This window comes from Malurus melanocephalus, unplaced genomic scaffold, assembly GCF_030028575.1.
Source record: "Malurus melanocephalus ecotype Western Australia unplaced genomic scaffold, MMel_1.1 scaffold_109, whole genome shotgun sequence".
NCBI classification, from domain to species: Eukaryota; Metazoa; Chordata; class Aves; order Passeriformes; family Maluridae; genus Malurus; species Malurus melanocephalus.
This window is the reverse complement of record NW_026623341.1, coordinates 1,695,679-1,714,265: the sequence shown is the minus strand read 5'-3', so window position 1 is coordinate 1,714,265 and position 18,587 is coordinate 1,695,679. Positions and strand designations below refer to the sequence as shown.

The window sequence follows — 18,587 nt, the reverse complement described above, 5'->3', positions numbered from 1 at the left end:
AAAAAAAAAAAAACCTCCAACCAAACAATGACAACAAAATGCGCTCACCAATAAATTCTAGACTTGAGATCCAGGAGAAGGAAATGCCTTCCATAAACATCACAAATTGAATCCAGAAGTCAAAATTTACACCATATTGACCTCTGAGTTCCCTATGCCATTTTGTTTAGCTCTTGGTTTTAAATCCATACTACTTTAACCATTTGATATCTTAGTTCATCCTCAGCCTAAATACTAGCAAAAGGAGTTGTTAAATAGTTGTTTAAAAAAAAAGAATTTAGTTGTTAAATAACAAGTGAGACAATAAGAAATATTTAGAAACGTTTTTTGGTTCCATCTTCAAGAGCAGTGTCTTTGGAGATGTAGCTCTTGTATGTTGCATGAGATACAGTGATACTAGCATGTAGCACTTCAATAGCTCAGGAATTCATTTGGGTAATTTTTACAGCTCAGAGTTAATTTCTAAAAATTCATGCAATGAAAGATAACATAGTAGATTGAACAGAGCAGATTGTACCAGTGCCTCACCCTCCTCACAGTAAGGAATTTCATCCTAATATCTAATCTAAACTGCAATTCTGAAATATGAGTAGTTTTAAAATCAGATAGGCAGCTATAAGTAAAGTATGTGGTAAAGCATATCCATTCTCTAGTGCTACAAGAATTTTGGGATTATTTTCTATATTCTCAAATGTTGAATTCTGCTGTTTTTAGAAGTTTTTTTCTGACCTTTCAAGTCAAGAATAGGGTAGGTAGTACATTTTGTTAGCATATCAGCCAAAACACTTTTATTCTAGTTAACTTATGCTGAGTGTATTTGTACTTGAATTATATTCTATACCAGAATATAGTATTTCTCTCATAATGTTAGCAACAGTGACACAAACAGCCAGAGCTTTGAATTGGACCCGCCTGCACTTTCATTCTAATATGGAAGGCTTTGAATTGCCAAAGTTATGCTTATAAAATAATAATGAGAACTATGAACTTTTAAAGAGAGAATTATAACAAAGACAAATTAAAATAAAAAAAGCCTTTGTTGTGTCTTTTCCTCCAATATTGCTATCAGTTCTCCAATTCTTTTGTTAACCCAGTTCCCTGTGCTGAAACCATTTCTACACTTTACTTCCTGGGACCATGGGAAAAGTCTTTCTGCCCTCCATCATGGTGCTTTAGCTCCCCGCTTTCTTTGTTTCTCACAAACCTTTTGCTTTTGCTCACGCTGTTCACTCAAAGCTCTGCCTGGATTCCTGCAGCTTTAGTTGTACTCAGGAGTGGTTTTTCCCCTTTTCTCCAGCAGCTTTCTTCTAATCCATAGTGCAGTAGACGGAGAAAGCTAAAACAGATGGCATTCCTTTATGATGCTCACTCACACACTGTTAAAAATGATTTAAAATATACTAACTTATACTGACATTTTAGATCTAGTTACAGTGTCTAACAAGTACTTAACCTTTTCACTTGGAACTCTCTTCACCTGTGACACAAACTTCCTTCAAGAATTAAAGTTGGAAGTTTTTTTGCATAACGATATGACACCAGAAGTTTGTGCTTTGGGAAATATTTCCAGATACAAAGTCTGGACTGATAACACCACTACTGAGTATCCTAATCTCCAGTGTAATGATTAATTACCATCAAGGGAGAAAGGATATTAGAATTTGCTGCACAGATTTAGTTGGTCTTCAGGATTGGCACAGAGAGATGAACATGTTAAAAGTCTCAAAATAAAGGTTTTAGTGCAAGGCATTTTAAGTAATATAAATAAAAACTGAATTAACTTATTATTTAGTGCWACGGTTCCACACCACATCTGAATTTACCATTACCACTTACAAATGACGCCTTTCAGACCCTCAGTATTTCTTGCAGTTTTATGTTTGAGATTTAACACTTCAGAGTCGTGGCTCAAAATCTGATCTTGTGGCAGAACCCATTAGCATCCATCTCTGCATACAATGTAGATGTACTAATTTTGGCTGAGAGAGTTAATTTTCTTCAGAGTGGTTGTTATGTGGCTGTATTTTGGATTTATGTTGGAAACAGTGCTGACAACATAGAGGTTTTCTCCTTTCTGCTGAGCAGAGCTTGCACAGCATCAAGGCTTTTTCTGCTTCTTACACCACCTCACCAGCAAGAAGGCTGGAATGCTCAGGGGAGTTRGGAAGGAAGCAATGGGATATCCCATGCTGGAACACATTGTCCAGAAAGATTATAGTCTTATTTTATGTAGTCTAGAAAACCAGCATAGATAAAGCCCTGACTAACCTGGTCTGACTTCATMTTGATTCAAGCAGAAGGTTGGACTGCAGAGTTCCTAATGTCCCTGCCCTTATACCCTATAATAATTGTGATGAAATGATCTCAAAGTAAGTGTGAATAACAATATTATAACCTCTTTTAGTTTCAAGATAGAAATAAACCCAGAAGTAAAATATTCAGCAAATCTGTGTCATTAAGAGCAACCTAYAGTTGCATAAAGTGAGYCTTTTTACAATGAAATGTCATCATCCTTCAGGTAAACTATTAGTACAGAGGAAAAGAGATATGTTTTACTCTGGACTCTGGATAAAAGGGCATTATACTCATCCTTATCTGTGAAAGGAATAAGAATCTTGCTCACATTATACATTTGAGAGCTCCTATATAAGTTCTCTAAACTCTAGACAACAAAGCTATATTCGCTCACATCTTATCCCCATTCTCTCTTGCTCAACAAATAYGTAAATAGGCAATTTAAGATTTTTTGAATACATTTCTAAAAGTAAGAACAGGAAACGCAGCCTTAGTCAATAATAACAAACACTTCATGCATAGCAGGTCTTTAATATTTACATACAAATTATGGTTTTTCCTAGTTTGAGGGCTTTATTGAGAAAATACAGCCTATTCRTTGACATGAATGGTGGTCCTGATACCTTAGGGTCCTTGTGCCGTGGCACATGTGACACCACCACAGTGCACTCAAAGCAAGTCAAACTTTGTCATCCTATCAAAGATCCCTYTCTCAAGAGCAGCCCTCACTTGACTTGTCTTCCCACWCTAAAGAGTAATTCTGATTTCTCCTCCGTACTTCAGAATACCTTCAGATCCAGACCTACCCAGAGGCAACATCCAAGGAAATTGGTGACTGCATGAGTAATGTTTGAGTTGAGGTACAAGGCTGTTGTCTGGTAACAGAGTGTACCCTTTCCTCACTGTTACCATATTTCCAGCCTTCAGTTCCTTCACTCAAATCAGCACAAAGAAAGCAAGTAGCTCTACCATCCCAACATAAGGAGGTAAGCAAAGAGCTTTCTAAAACTATTTCATAAAAATTTTTGCAGGAAGGAAGTCTCTGTGGTAGGCAACCAATTCAAAACTGTGTGAGTCCAGTAGTTATAATATTTTTCATAATTAAAATACGAAGGACCATAGGACTTAGACTCACAATAGCAACATATGGTTTATTTCAAGGTCTGGAAATTGATGGTTTGACACTATGTGTCAAGACATCAGTGTGTCTTGAATGTATCTGAATGTTTATTGGCATTATTCCATAAGTCAACCTCCTTAACCTACTCAATTAATAAATGAAATTTAAATACTAGAAAACATGAAAAATTGCATGCACCTCTTTATTTCACTTTGAAAAGCTGGTGGCTATACACATAAAAATTTAGTAAGACTCAATTACTTATTTTATGGAATTAGCAACAAAGTAGAATTTTGCAAACAATATCATTGTCTCCAGGAGGGATAAAACCCAGTGTATAGAATTAATATTGCTCCAAATATTTAAATAAAACAATATCTGTCTTCTTCTAAGGGGAGTTCCATGCTGTGTATCCATGATATACAGAATGCTAAATAGACAAAAACCAAATTTATCTAACAAGAAGATAAGGACCACCAGTGAATTATGACAAAAAGTCACTATTTCAGAAGATTTTCAAGCCTTAGAGAAAGCTTTGAGAATTCCTTTGTTTGTTTTGCTGCAAGATTTAAATTCCTTTAAAATTAAAAAAAAATAAAACCTTTTATTTGCTGAACTGTTCAAACTTTAAATCAATAAAACAAACTTAGATCATTTAAACCAGAATATTTTCAAAATTAATCAAAATTATAGATGCAAATAAAAACACCATACATGAAAAATTAAAGATTGCGTAATCATTGTCCATTTTAATTTATTAGTTAGTATGTGTGTGAATGAAATCCTTAAATGGATTGGAAGGAATACTTTATATTTAAAGTTGTTTTTCTTCCAAGATGTGGGACTTTTTTCCAAACAGTAATCAGTTACTTCAAAATATGTTTTACCACTTTGACAGTAAAACCAACAGACTCAAAAAACCTATTTTTTATCAATTAGCCTTTGGAGAAAGCTAGAATAGGAATGCTTCTGAAGAGAAATCTGTTGAAAAACTCTATTAATCTCGTTAGTTCAAATCCATTTGTTTAGCAAACTGTGAGGTATTCTTCATTGASTGACTGTATGTTACGCAACATCAGACGGCTAGAGTTTGGTACCCAACCTAAAATAATTGTTTAGTTTGCCATGTTGAGTTAGTATAAAAGCAAACCTCCCATGAATAATCAGTCCTAGATATGTTTTTTTTTTGTATGGAATGAACCATCTTCTAAAGCTGTCAAGTTTAAACTGTTGGTTCTAACAGAGGTTAAAGTGAGCATGTAGTTTTGAAATTTCCTGAGTTTTGTCTTACGAACTTGCTTTCTATATATTTTAGAGCGCAAATCTCTGAAATGGTGAGAGAAAATAGAGTCTTCTGTGGAATTTTCACTTACTATTGAGGGAGTCTTCTCATTACCCAGCAAGCGTCTTCTATATTAAATCCTTTTTCTTTTTTTCCCTTTCCATGGATTGGTTTCATTTGATTTGGTTTTGTTATACTGCTGCCATTATCTTGCTATACATCATTATGTGTCATTATGTATTGACAATTAAACACTGGGTTTTGGAGAAAATGCAGTAAACATAAGGCCAAATAATTACGCTATAATTGAAACCTCAAGATTCATCTGTGCAGAAAATATTCCAGATGCCGTGTTCACCCTTACCCTGCTCCCTTTACTGTCATTGGCAGTAGGGCTGTGTTATGGTGGGTGTTCCTCTGAGGATCTAGTAGCCCTTCACCAGGAGGAATATGACATTTGTGCTGATGGTTTTATTTTTCTTGCTCTAGGATCTACTCAGTATCATATTTATATGTTTGCTAACATACTTAATTTTTTTCTTCATTAGGCTGTAGTTCCCAATTACACCTGAACTTATTATATATGGTGGGGTTTATGAATGTTAGTTACTATTCTTCTTTTTGTTGCCCCCAAGATAAGTACTGTCCACCTCCAGGTCTGCATTTCTTTGTCTGTTCRCTGGTCAGTTGTTTACAGCTGTGGGGTCTCCAGGGCCTGTAGTGTGCCTTGTCCCTAATATCCCATACCTGCACTGCCATATACTGCATGCTGTGTGTGCAATTTTCAAGGCCTCGTTTACCATACCTATTTCTGTAAATTACATCACAGAGTTAGAGCCATAAACCCATGTGATATTACCAGCTTTTGAGGATGACTAATCTTTTTATGAGAGACTCTCAGACTCTGCTCTTCTTACAGTGTTAGTGCCTTGGCATTTATTCCATCTCTGAGTACATTGCACCTCTGCACCGCTTCCAGAATTGCCAGGTGCTTGCAGTACTCAGCCCAATTTGCCAGGGTTTGAATACACCCAGTTTGTCCCATTAAATAATGCTGATGGTTGTCAAATTTGTCCTCAGGAAATGGAAATACACTCAAAGGTCATTGGAGACTAAAAGTTACAGTTCTGAGCAATTTTGAATGTTCAAAGGTTGGTTTTCTTGCAAACGGTATAATACTTTATTGATTCTCATAGTCTAAGAATGTTACAAACTGAACTATAACCAGACCTTCTCCTTTTCATCACAATTCTAATAGAATGTACAGATGTACAAAACTTATTTAGTTAATTCTAATTAATACTTTTTTTTTGTTTTTCTGGTTTTCTTCCAGAAAAGTTTACTCCTGGGATTTGTTTTCTTCTCAAGAATAATTATTAAGAGTAAATTAATGATAACCTAGAAGATTAATCTGGATTGTGAGATGATGTGATGTGGTCACCTGAAAATGTACCACACATTTTATCCATTTGACCAGCTTTCATTTTAGACATTAACACAACTGAGCCTTCTTGAGACCTTTTCACTTCAATTGGCTCGAAATTTTGTGGCTAGGATAAAAGATCAGCAATATGAAAATACTCAAAATAAAACACCAACAACACATTTTCCTCACCAACAATATACAGGTTACAAACTTTTTATTTAAACAACTATTGTCAACATTTTTTTTTTTTCTCTCCTTCCTAGGATAGAGACCAAAACAGGTCTATTGRTAACTACCCAGCCCATCCTACTGCTTGTATGTTACTGTGATGGGCTTTTCTAATCCTGAGATTCAAGCCTTCTTTTGCTCTCACTTTCTACACCATCCGGTCTGTACTCTTTCTCTTCAATATACTCAATCCCYGCTGCTGTCTCAGGCTTCCCCTTATTTAGCACAGGTCCCTGGACTTTGCAGTTGCCTAAGGGCACACCTCCCCAGAATACATTCCTATAATTTACATTTCTTTTCAGCCCTTACCTTGCTTATTGAGTGTCAAGTGGCTATATCTCCTGAAGATCTGTTTCCTGGTCTTTAGTAGTTGCCTCAAGCCTAYAGTCGTGTTTCTGAATATTGTTAAGCAATTTAGTAGGAATTTGTCTCAGCCAAAATCGTCTTTCACTGTAACAGAAGGATCTTGTCACTTAGACTTGTGATTTCTGATGAGAAAACAAAAGTAAATGTATATTTCTTGAATAGACTCCTTTGCCAAAGACTTGAAAAATCAATTATCTTTTGATAAGGTTATTCCATGTGTCAATTTCTTTCTTCATGAGTAATTGTATATCTGCTTCCACGCTACTAAAGATTAGAAAAAGTAGATATATAATCTTTACCAATAATTAATAATTAGCTTGAAACCATGCAGACAAATGAATCACAGGCTTCAGATATTCACATCCATCAAATTGATTTTGAAAAGAATTTTAAGAGATTCATAAGAATTAGTGAATTTCAAAGGTTCAAGCTGTTTGAGGGAATTAGAGTTTAAACTGTATGTTCCCATCTGAAAAATTGAATGTAGTGAAAGGTTGTCAATATTTTAAAGTTCAGTATTTGCTGCTGTGTATAACATGCTAGTGCTGTGAACTACATTTGCCTGTAGGTGTATATTTTTGATTTAGAGGTGATCTACACAGCTGTAAGTGGCTTGGTACATGTTTACATAAGGTTTTTGGTTTTTGTTTTTTTGTTTTTTTTTGTCTTCTTGCACAATACAGTTTTGACTGCAAACAAGAGGGAAGACCAAGCAACACATTATATAATTTGTTATGGAGGAAAATGTTTGAGTACTGTCATAAAATCACATGATTTTTTAGCCCATGCATACCTTTCGTTATAACTCATCTGGCTGTGATAACACTACGGAGAGAGGAGAAGGTTATTGTCATCTGCTCAAAAAGTATATTAGCAGAGAATAAAAGAATGCCAACTTTCTGGTTGCTGATTTATTTAAGACTCTTCTTCCTAGATTCATATAACTAACAGAACTGCTCACTTTCATAATGTAAACTATTGCATCTTGAATATATCCCATTTTCAGAGGGATTCTTGAAAATAATTCTGCCAAAAGAATGGGTAATAGCAATTATCATCATCATCAACAACTAAAAGCCTCTGAATAGTTTTATACTTCTTAAATGTTTACCTTTATTATGTCAGTCATGATTGCTGAATGTTGAGGTATAYAGTACAGGCATGTTACAGCCACTTCTCAAAAGTTTCTCATGAACTTTCAGATGCAGGTCACTTTCTTTATTTTTCTCTGAAAAGGTATTGACCTAAAACTTTTGGCGTCCAAATATCTAAATCCTAATCTTGATCTGATAACTTCTACTCTGAAAGAAAAAAAATATGAGGAATTAGATAAATTTACCTAATATATCTTTTGATGCTTTATATCTTGATCAGTCTAACATGTTTTACGGGATTTCTCCTGATTTATATTAGATTACATGAGGTACCCTTGAGATAAATCATAAATAAACACCATTATGATTGTCCCCCAAAATGGAAGGCATGCCATTTTGCATAACTGAATTAAGAGTAAGGCAACAAATATCACTTTGCCAAAGAAAACTGTGTCAAGAAGCACTCAGAACAGATTACTATGCAAAGTAAATCTTTTAGCACAGATTTAACAATAATGTTTAAAAAAATAGATGGTGGACATAWGTGTTTCTCTTTCTAAAATTTTTATTTACCAACCTACTACCTACTGTAGTTTGAAATCACATAGACTTTTTTTTTATTTTAATGAGGAAAAGATCTGTTTTACTTAGTATATTGACTTAATCTGTTTTAATTTAGGATTTTAACAGGCAGAGTGTTTCCCATTCATACCTGTAGAAACTGTGTTGAGAAACCTCATACAGAATGCTAGTCCATCAATGCCAAGTGAGACCTCATCTCTAAGAGGTGCAATTCTTCAGAATTTGGAAATATTGAGCTTCTCACAGAAGTATGTGAACCACCAGGCACATGCTTTAAATTTGAGTATAGACAAGGTCTTAACACTTGAGGAGCAACTAAGGAATTGAATTAATGTTTTCTGAAGAAACTGTTGCGTCAGAGAAAAGAATGTTTAATCATTACATTTTTAAAACCACTTTTCCAAAAGATGTTTGGAAAGAAGCCATATCATTTTTACAGTAGTAAAACCCATGAAGTGTTAGTGAATTCATTGTTAATTGACACATTTAGATTTCCTCCTGTGCACTGAACAGCAGCAGCTGGCTGCAAAGAGAGGGACAATTTTAAATCTGGACATTTCTCAATGGGCAGCAGTGGTGCTCTTGACAAAAGTCACAGCTGTCAATGGGAACATGATGGCTGTTATCCTGATGCCCCTAGCAGCCATTCAAACACTCCTTTCTGCAACAAACTGAGGCACTAGGAAGTGATTTTAGTAAGCAATCGTATACGATCTCTTACACTTAAGGTTATGCCCTGTTCTTGCTTCAAGGGAATAACAGCCTTCCAGGAGCAGGAACGACCCATGCACACTGCTTTAGCAGTAGCTGGGGTGACATTGGCTCAGGATTAGCCCAGATCTGTTAGCTCACACTATTTTTTGAGCACTGTGGTTAGACAAGATGAGAGGTAAAACTGAAAGTTTACAAGGACTCTTGATGAGTTTTTCCAGCAGCACTGTAATTTTCTCTCTAATAGGCGCCCCTCTGATGGAAGCTAATGTTCTTCTCATTCATTTAGCTCTAAAATGTCTATTTTCAAGTATGCTGATTGGAGCTTTTCTATAAAGCACATCAGTGAGCTTTGATGCCGCCTATTTGGTAAAATTAAGATTATGGACCTTATAATCTTTCATGCAGATTTGTACTCCATGAAAGACCTAAATTTACAGTGCCTAAAGTGCATTTTGATTTGTGCTTTACTGAAACTTCATATACAAGGAAAAAAAAAGGTATCATTCATTTTGACAAGAAATTTATATGAAGATGTAAATATTGTATTAGTATTTAAAAATTAATTATTTTAGTGTACTAGTAGAAATATTGATCTATTTCAGGGTATAGATATCTAAGACAAAAACTTGTGATTCAGTGTTCAGTTTAAACAGCAAAAATAAAAAAAAAATCTACAAAGACAACTTTTAAAAACACTTTTACATTTAAAAAGGGGAATACCTGATGAAGCTTCTGAAGATAAAAAAAATCTTATGGTACTCAGATTAAAAGTCTCTTGTTTACTAATTAGTTTTAAGAGAAAAGGGTATTCTGTTGTATGATACACACTAACAGGACRTGTAAGAAGGACATTATGTGGGTTTTTATAATTGTAGATGTGAAACTGAACATGTTAAACTATYAATAATAGTTTAAACAGTTACATTTTCATACTTGCCTTCATAATCACTCCYTATTTGATTTACTGCCTGTTGTGTATCTTGGTCCTTGATTGTAACAACTGGCAGTCACTTGCTTCATTTATGCTAAAAATGAATCTCTCTCCCACTAAATTCTTCTTTTTTTATCCTAACCCTGAACCAGTCTACTCTACCTTATGCATAACTGCTCTAGAAAATACTGACTTTTCATTACMGTAACAACAAAATAAAAGTGCTTACATCATATTAAAGTGCAGTATGCTAATACGATCTTTAACATATTTAGCTGCTTGGGAAGAAAAATGTTTCCATAAATGTGAAATCCAAAAATACTGCAATTAAAAATAGAGACTACTTATTTTAATCAGTAACTTCAGATATTTATGTAAATGTCACTATGTGGTGTCTTAACAGACTGAGTGGTGTTTATCAAAGGTGTAAGGAATGTCCTTTGTCTTTAAGGGGGTTACCATTGTGGCATGACAGTGAAACCATAGAAAGGAAGATTAGRTGAGATACAGTTAAATTGAACGAGAAAGAGCAGGGGTTCTTAAGTCATCTGTTTTAGTTTAGTGAATGGTTTTATACTTTTCATGTGCAAAAACAGAAGGAAATGTTGGAAATAAGGTTCAGTTTCTTAAACTAAAATTCATTAACTTTCATGTTGGTCTATCAGATAATTTTTACTCATTTGTTCCTGCTTTTTAATCATCCACAATTTTTATTTTATTGAAGTAAACCAAACAAGAATTCAGTATATTGAAAGAACAAAGTGAACTGATCCTGCTGATGATATTTCTARTTTCTTGGATTTTCCTCTTTAATCAGGATATTCAATCAGGCTGAAGTTTCTGGAATCAACCATCTCCTATTAGAACACAGTTTCCACATTTATCTTCCTGAGAATTTGAACAAGCTTTGAGTAGCTGATCATTCATTAGTGAGCACTAATGGGACTTCATAATTTTTAGCAAATGTCCCTTTTTGGGTCTGGCTGGGAAAAATTACATCTGTTGAAACTCTTGGCAACAGAAATGCACAGTATCTAGGGCATTTACTATGCYTATAGCATGTTTTTATTGATATCAAAGTAAAATAGAAGGTTATATATCAAATCTATACAATTAAGACAATTTGCCTTGCACTTTCTGATTTTTTTTTTTTTTTAAATTTAATTTTCACAGCTTCAGAACATGTACAAATATTTCAAATATGCATGTGCTAGTTGGGTTGATGTGCTGATCCCAGGTGCACTTTTCATTGCTTAAATATTGTCTTCTTTCTCAGGCTTGCATTTGTAGTCAAATTATAAAGATCTATTTTTATCCTATTGCCTCTTTATCTTGCTTCTAACCACAACATTGAAGAGGTCAAATGGTCAAATGTCAAAAGCATGTACATTTTAAAATGAAAAATTAGAAATAATTCCTGATTTGCACAACTTTTAAAAGAGTTTGTATACATCTTGAGTTAAAGTAGATAAAGAGGTTTGCAAGTTTAGAGGACCAGTCATTCATCTCTTCTGACCAACTCTTTTTATATTGCAYGTGCTCTCTTGTATATGGTTGTCTTCCTGTATACAGTTAAAGTATTTTTCAAAATGCATTGATGYGAAGACATCAGCAACTGTAGAATTGAATTCTTTCAGGGTAATCAGGTAAAGAGATCGCACTGGTAAAAATATGTGAGGTGTTTTTTCCATTATATCTGCCTGCTTCTCTCTTCAGTCATTTGCTTTTCTTGCACTCTTCTCTCTGAATTAATGATCCCTTTAGTGCTTAATATTTTCCCCATCCAAGAACTGTAATCAAGGCACCTTTTAATCTTATTTAGCAAACAGATTGAGTGTGACATCAGGTTTGGGAAAGATAGAACAAAAATCTCAGACCACTAATTCTCCAGAACTCCATTTATTGACTTGATTTGTCAAACTCATCAGGCATGGATGTTCAGGTGAAAGCATGCTGCTCTTGCTTTTCATATAAGATACTGAATACAATGAATTATAAAGTAGAGCAATATCAAAGACATAATGAATGTCAATGATTAAGGAAAGATTCCAGCTCAAGACTGAATTCTTCCTAAAAGACATTGGCAGATGTGATTTGTGCTTTAGACAATGAGTTAATATTTTCATTTAAATTAATACCCCTTCAACTGGTTAGGTAATTGGCCACCAATTTTCACTAAATGTATTCTTTTTCAAATCACCAATTTTTTTTTTTCTCCCTTTGAATGGAGATGCCAAGGCGAAAAGGAGTAAGAAGTTAAATATCTGTGTTTGGGTTATTTTTGCCATTTTTCCTTTATATATGTCTCATGGTTTGGAATATTGACAATATTTCCTTATCCATTCTCAGGCTTTTCTCTATTCCTCTTCTGGCTACTTTAGTCTTCTGTTAAACGAACATTGCACTATCACTTTTAATTTTTTTTTTTGGCAGAACATTCCCTTTTCCTTGTTTCGTTACAAATGAGCATAACATTTCCAAAGGCAGCTCTTTCATCTGGTTTTCCCGACTGGCCTTCATTGTTCTGTCCATTTTGTTCCTATAGTCTTTCCTGGTTCTAATAATCCCATTGAGAGACATTTTTTAACAAAAGGTTAAGAAATGCTTAGTAATGGTGGCACAAAAAAAAAGGTGGAGGAGTGGATGGATTCAAGGGTAGAAACAACAGGAGGAAAAACTTATTATTCCATTCATCTAGTGAAGCTACACTTTCCGACTTTCCTCTGGGTAGAGCAAATGGGGTCACTGTTTTGCTCATTTTCCTTCATCTCATTATTAATGTGGATGGGACAGAAGCACCCAGTCTTGTCAGATGTGACTAATAATGGAGGAAAAATAGGGTGAGCATTGATAAATAACATCATCTATGCACTGACGGGGTACAATGTTGCACTGAAATAGAACAGGACAGCTAGATAACAAATTGAAAAGTAAGAAAGAGTTGACCAATTGCCCTCCCTTCGCGTTGCAAATGTTCTTTTATATATGCACTAATRCCAATCAATGGCCTTGTTCTGAGGAATAGCCTCCTTCGCTTTTCCCATTAGCAAGCGCTAACATCTGGAAGTTGCAATATACTGTAATTTGGTTACTATGGTGATGAGGGATAGCAAAAAAAAAAAATTGAAGGATTCTTTGAATGTCCTCTGATGCTASAGAGAAGTGAATAATCTGTCAGACAAGATAGATCCAATTCACTTTGCTTTATTGGAATAACYATTTCTATTGAACTGAATGATAAAAAGGAAAATGTGTTTTGAGCCTTTTTTGAGTTAATGGGATTTTCTTGTATAGTGTTTATTGCATCAGCTGTTCTGGTAYATAATAGAGACAGAGTGTCATATTTCAATCTCCTGGTAAATGTTTTTCCACATACTTACAGTTGCTTTAGACAGTGAGTCTATTCATAATTAAATTATTAGAGGTTCACACAATTATTTATTGAGTGGTTTTTAATTAGTTATATTTATCCTGAAGTTTACAATTTGAGTTAAAAGTATTCTGTTTACCATTTCAAAATTGTGTATCTTTTTGCAAAGTGTAATTTATTCTTTTATGAATATCTGGTTTTAATTCACTGGATTCAAGTGACAAACAAAATGTTGAATCAATACATATTACTGCTTCAGAAGGGATTTATTACAAAGCTGATGTTATTGTTACAGCAAATTGCTAAAAAATTCTTTTGATGTAATTTGTAAATATGTATTATGGGGGTGGTTGGAATCAGAGCACCAATGTACAAAATATGTTAAGTATATTTGATAAATAATTTCCCAGAATTAAATAGAAAAAAAAAATCCCAGCTGCTATAATTCATCTTTATCTCTGATGTCACAGTATTAAAAAGAACTAATTATCTAAAACACTTAAACAGTTGACAAATTGTAAGGTACATAGTAGATCAGTAAAGTCCTGCCTAAGGTTACAAGAATTTAAGAGAACATGGGAAGCTGCTGGACATAACTTGAAAAACTGCTGAGTTTAACAGATAACAGGGTGAGTGGCTGACAAATGTTGCAGAGACAATCATGAGGAAGGACTGGATTTCACAGACAATAAACAGAGAATTTTGTGAGAGACATGAGAAATTCACAGATACTTAAAGCAGGTGACTTGGGGAAATTTTACAGATTATTTTCTTGCAAGACCAACAGAGCCTGGGTAACAGCCTCTTGTCTTTGCTACTTCTGGGTTAACACCTATCCTAGTGGGCAGAGACGGACCTTTAAATCAGGCTAGCCAGCAATCAGAATGACATCCAGATCTGGAATGACTTAAGCTCTGAGCCAGCAAGTCAGCAAGAGGTTCAGGATCTGGATGTGGGTATCAGACAGATTTAGAATCTGTGCTGATTCTTGAGGGACCCCTAACGAGGGTTTATTATTAGAAAATGAGGGAGTTTGTGTGTTCATTGCAGGATTTCAATACTAACTAGCCAGAGACTGGGGAAAACCTGAGCCATCATTGCTATTTATGCTCATGTGACTGCTGCTTACACAAGGGAGAGTATTTATATAAGGAAAAAGACACTGTTCTTCGTGTTAATTCACATGGCCAATGTGTTTGGCRTGGGTGTGTATGTGTGATTTTATGTTTGCTCACTGAGGGCATATTCAGGTTCAGTACTGGCTGGATCCATAAATAGGAATGAGAAGAAACTTCTGGTCTGGGAGTCTACAGGATTCAGCTTCCCTTAGTAATAAGTGCCATGTGATATTTAGTGATTGTTCAGCATCTTTTGGAACTATGGCTCTAGCTTCCATCCTTCCTTTGCTATAGATCAGGTTAGTCACTCCCAGAGATTCCTACAGTGTTAATTCACCAAAASAAAGCAAATGGGAATGTGTTTAGTTCTTTACTTTCTAAATGGTGATAGCTTACAGATGTCACAGTCAGTAACTGGAACTTCATGGTACAAAAAATTTTAGAAAGCACAATTAATATAAGCCTCTCAATCCCACTACAAAATAAAATAAAATAAAATAAAATAAAATAAAATAAAATAAAATAAAATAAAATAAAATAAAATAAAATAAAATAAAATAATATGGAAACACAACTTAGTAAAAAAGCAATGTCAAAAAGCATGTCAAGCATTGCTCCAACACTGCAATTTTTTATGATTATTTCTTTTAGGTCCATTTTGTGAGGAACCTGGTGATCCTTGTGCCTCTCAGCCATGCCTGAATGGAGGTATATGTCAGGATAACCAGTCTGGATATGTCTGTGATTGCCCTTCTGGTTTCCTAGGCCACAACTGTGAAATTGACATCAATGAATGTTCTTCAAGGCCATGTCAGAACAGAGGGACATGTATCGATTTGCCAAATGTAAGTATAAATTTAGAGACCCTGTTTGAATAGATTAYGGCATCATAGAATGATTTGGGTTGGAAGGGACCTTTAAATATCATCTATTTGCAACTTTTCTACGGTGGGCAGAGACCTCTTGCACTAGATCAGGTTGCTGAAAGTTCCATCAAACCTGACCTTGAACTCTTCCAGGGATGGGGCATTTACAGTTTTTCCCCATCTCATCAATTTAACAACAATGATGATGTGTGGGATGATGTCAAAAGGCCTTATACAAGTCAAGGTAAATGGTACCAGCTGCCCTTCCCTTACCCATCACTGCATCATTGAAAGCCACCATTAATCAGACATAATTTACTCTTTGTGAAGCCATGTTGTYTGTTTTYAATCACYTTCCTGTYACYCATATGCCTCGACATACYTTCYAGGAGGATCTGTTCCATGAAAGTGTCAAAACATTTAATTGTAATGTAAATTTTTTAATTAGCTTTGCACGTTTCAGGAAGAAACACAGTATTGTCTGAATGCATCCTGTTTATAATACTTCTATGGTAAAAACCCCCAGAGTCCCTATTTCACGTCAATTGCATGATGGTCACTTAAGGAACTACTCTTGTTATTTTCTTTCTTTTTTCCTCTCCCTAATAAAATCTTCTGACATAAACATGAGGCATCATGTGATCTTTACAACTAGTGATTGTCTCTTGTTCTTGTTTTTCATGTGTCATAAGTTTTTTAATTCCCTTTTTTTTCTTTACTTTTCCCTTTTATAAAATAAAATAAATTCATGTAGACTCAAAAAGTTTTTATAATAAAGTCAGATCTGGTTGTATTTCAAAATAAATTGTTGATCTTCTTTCATTAGCATGATTATTGCAAATGGCAGTGATTATACAGAATCAAAACAGTAAGAGTTCAAAAGCTTAATTATCACATACCAATGGTACGTACTCATTCATAGAGAAAAAAAGAGACATCTAAATTGCTGAATAAATTGAATGATTTCTAAGTCATGCAACCTGTCTAAATATTTTGTTGACTGGATATACTTGCCCATACTATTTGTACCGTAGACAAATAGAAGTAGYAGTTTCACACATATATAAATCTCTCAAAAGAAGCTGAAGTTTCCTGATTATACCTTTAAGACCTATCCTAAAGAAACACATAAGCACTTCCAATTTCAGTGGGGGAACAGACCCTTTTATTTTTTCCATTATTTTCTGACTTCAAAAGGCCTATAAAGAATATAGAAGAATAAGGGTGGGAGCGTCAGCTCTAAGAAATATTTTGTTTTGTAAAGGAACTGACTTTTCTTACTGTTCAATTTAGAGATTGCAGTAACTGAGACATGTCTTTCTCCATTAAAGAGAAGTATAAACTCTGTGATTTGTATTGAAGGGGAAAAAGGATACATATGATTTTCTTTCCTCCCCTAGTCAGTGATGTCATTTGGTGTCTGATGCACCTTCTGTACTGTTACTGTTTAATAGATGCAAACATTACACTGGAACAAAAACAGAAATGGGGAAAAAAATGAAATTAATTTTAAAACTCCATCTTGATTCAGTTATCAGRTCATAAAACTGCCAATTTTAAAGCTGGTATATTTCCAGCTAGCAAACTCAAGTCTGGTAATCTGCGCTGGAAGGACTACTCTACTCATCCTAAATTAAGTTGTAACCTGTCTGAGTGTAGAACTGCTCTTTGTTCTGTCTTTGTAGGCTGCTTTATACAATGAAAAATTATCCTAGTTAGGTCCTCTCCAGCAATGGAGACCAAATTTTGTATTGTTTTAGGTAAAACAACTAATTATYTCTAATTTCCCTCTCTTCTATAGGATGTGGCATGCACCTGTATGCCAATATTTACTGGCAAGTTCTGTGAGAGAATACTGAATCCCTGTGAATTATTGCCTTGCTTAAATAATGCAACTTGCGTAGCTCAACAACAAAACTACAACTGCCGGTGAGATTGGAAATTAATTTATTTCAGTACTTTGTTGGTTTGCTTGAGGATAACCCCAGATTGCAGAAAGAAAAGGCATCATCATTCACAGAGAATGATGTGTACACTTTTCTTAAATGCTGTAGACTTTTCTTAAAAAAAATAAAAATAAAAAAAATTGTGCTTTTATTTGTTAGGTTTCTTGAAAACTCTGGAAGTGATACAAAAAGATTTTAAGCATTTAAGGGCTATAAATTATTTCATTATTAATATTATAAGATAAAATATATAAATCCTGACACATTGGTGACAAGTGAGACAGTTATACTACAAGTATAGTATACCTTTCAGTGTATAAAGTTTGTGTTTTTTCTGAAAAGTTAAGACAACCTATTTACTTTCTTGTTCATGGACATACATTAGTAGACCTTAATTTGATCCTTCAAGCAGCATATGAAAACATATTTATTCAGAATGACCACACTAAAATTATCAATTTTAAAAGAACAGAAATGACCCAATGTATAATTTAATTTAATTTTAAAGTAGATTTTTAGATTTATTTATTTTGTATGTACTCTAAAGAGTAYAGTTTATCCTCTTCCCCTTTGCTTGTCCTTTATCTGGCGGCCTACGTTCTCCTAAGCATTACTGAAGTAAATAGGTTTCAAATTTTAGAATATTCCTAAGAGCAGAGAATTGAAAGGTGTGATACACAAAAGCCTGGCAACATATTATGAATGAACTTAGAAACTGCAGAAAATATAACAGAATTATAGGACACAAAGTTATAGTGCATCAGCAGAGATCCAGTTGAGAAGAGTTAAAATTAAAATATAATTAGAACCATGTTTACAATTCTCACAAAGAAGAAAATCCTAACAATTTTATTCATATTAATTCCKAAGTATAGATATACATACAAACACACACGTATGGGTTCATATACAGTTAGATCATCCCCTATAGATATGTGTAGTGCAGAACAATAGYGTTATCATTAATTTTCCGATTCTTTAAAATGAGATATAAGCAAATAATTTATTATTGTATAGTCCTCTTTCATACAATATGTCAGTACATGTATTAGTATGAAACAATGCATTGAAAATTATATTTAAAACTGTGCATAACATGAATAATTAATATCCAGATGTAGATTGCCTTTATTAAAAATAAAACAAAATAAAACACAAGTAATAAAAAAATTATCCTGTCTCTGTTATGCATATTGAATACTTTATAATTTTAAAAAATATTTTTAGAATTGGTCTGTACCATGAACCT

The 18,587-nt window shown here is 34.2% G+C and overlaps 1 protein-coding gene across 1 annotated transcript in view; it reads left to right on the top strand.

The window, feature by feature from the left end:
* The window catches only part of EYS (eyes shut homolog), a 685,229-nt gene that overhangs the window by 26,280 nt on the left and 640,362 nt on the right, over positions 1-18,587 (top strand). The window contains exons 3-4 of the mRNA XM_057369428.1: positions 15,178-15,371; positions 17,194-17,321. Coding sequence (XP_057225411.1) covers positions 15,178-15,371; positions 17,194-17,321 — 322 coding nt within the window. The remainder of the gene's footprint in view (positions 1-15,177; positions 15,372-17,193; positions 17,322-18,587) is intronic.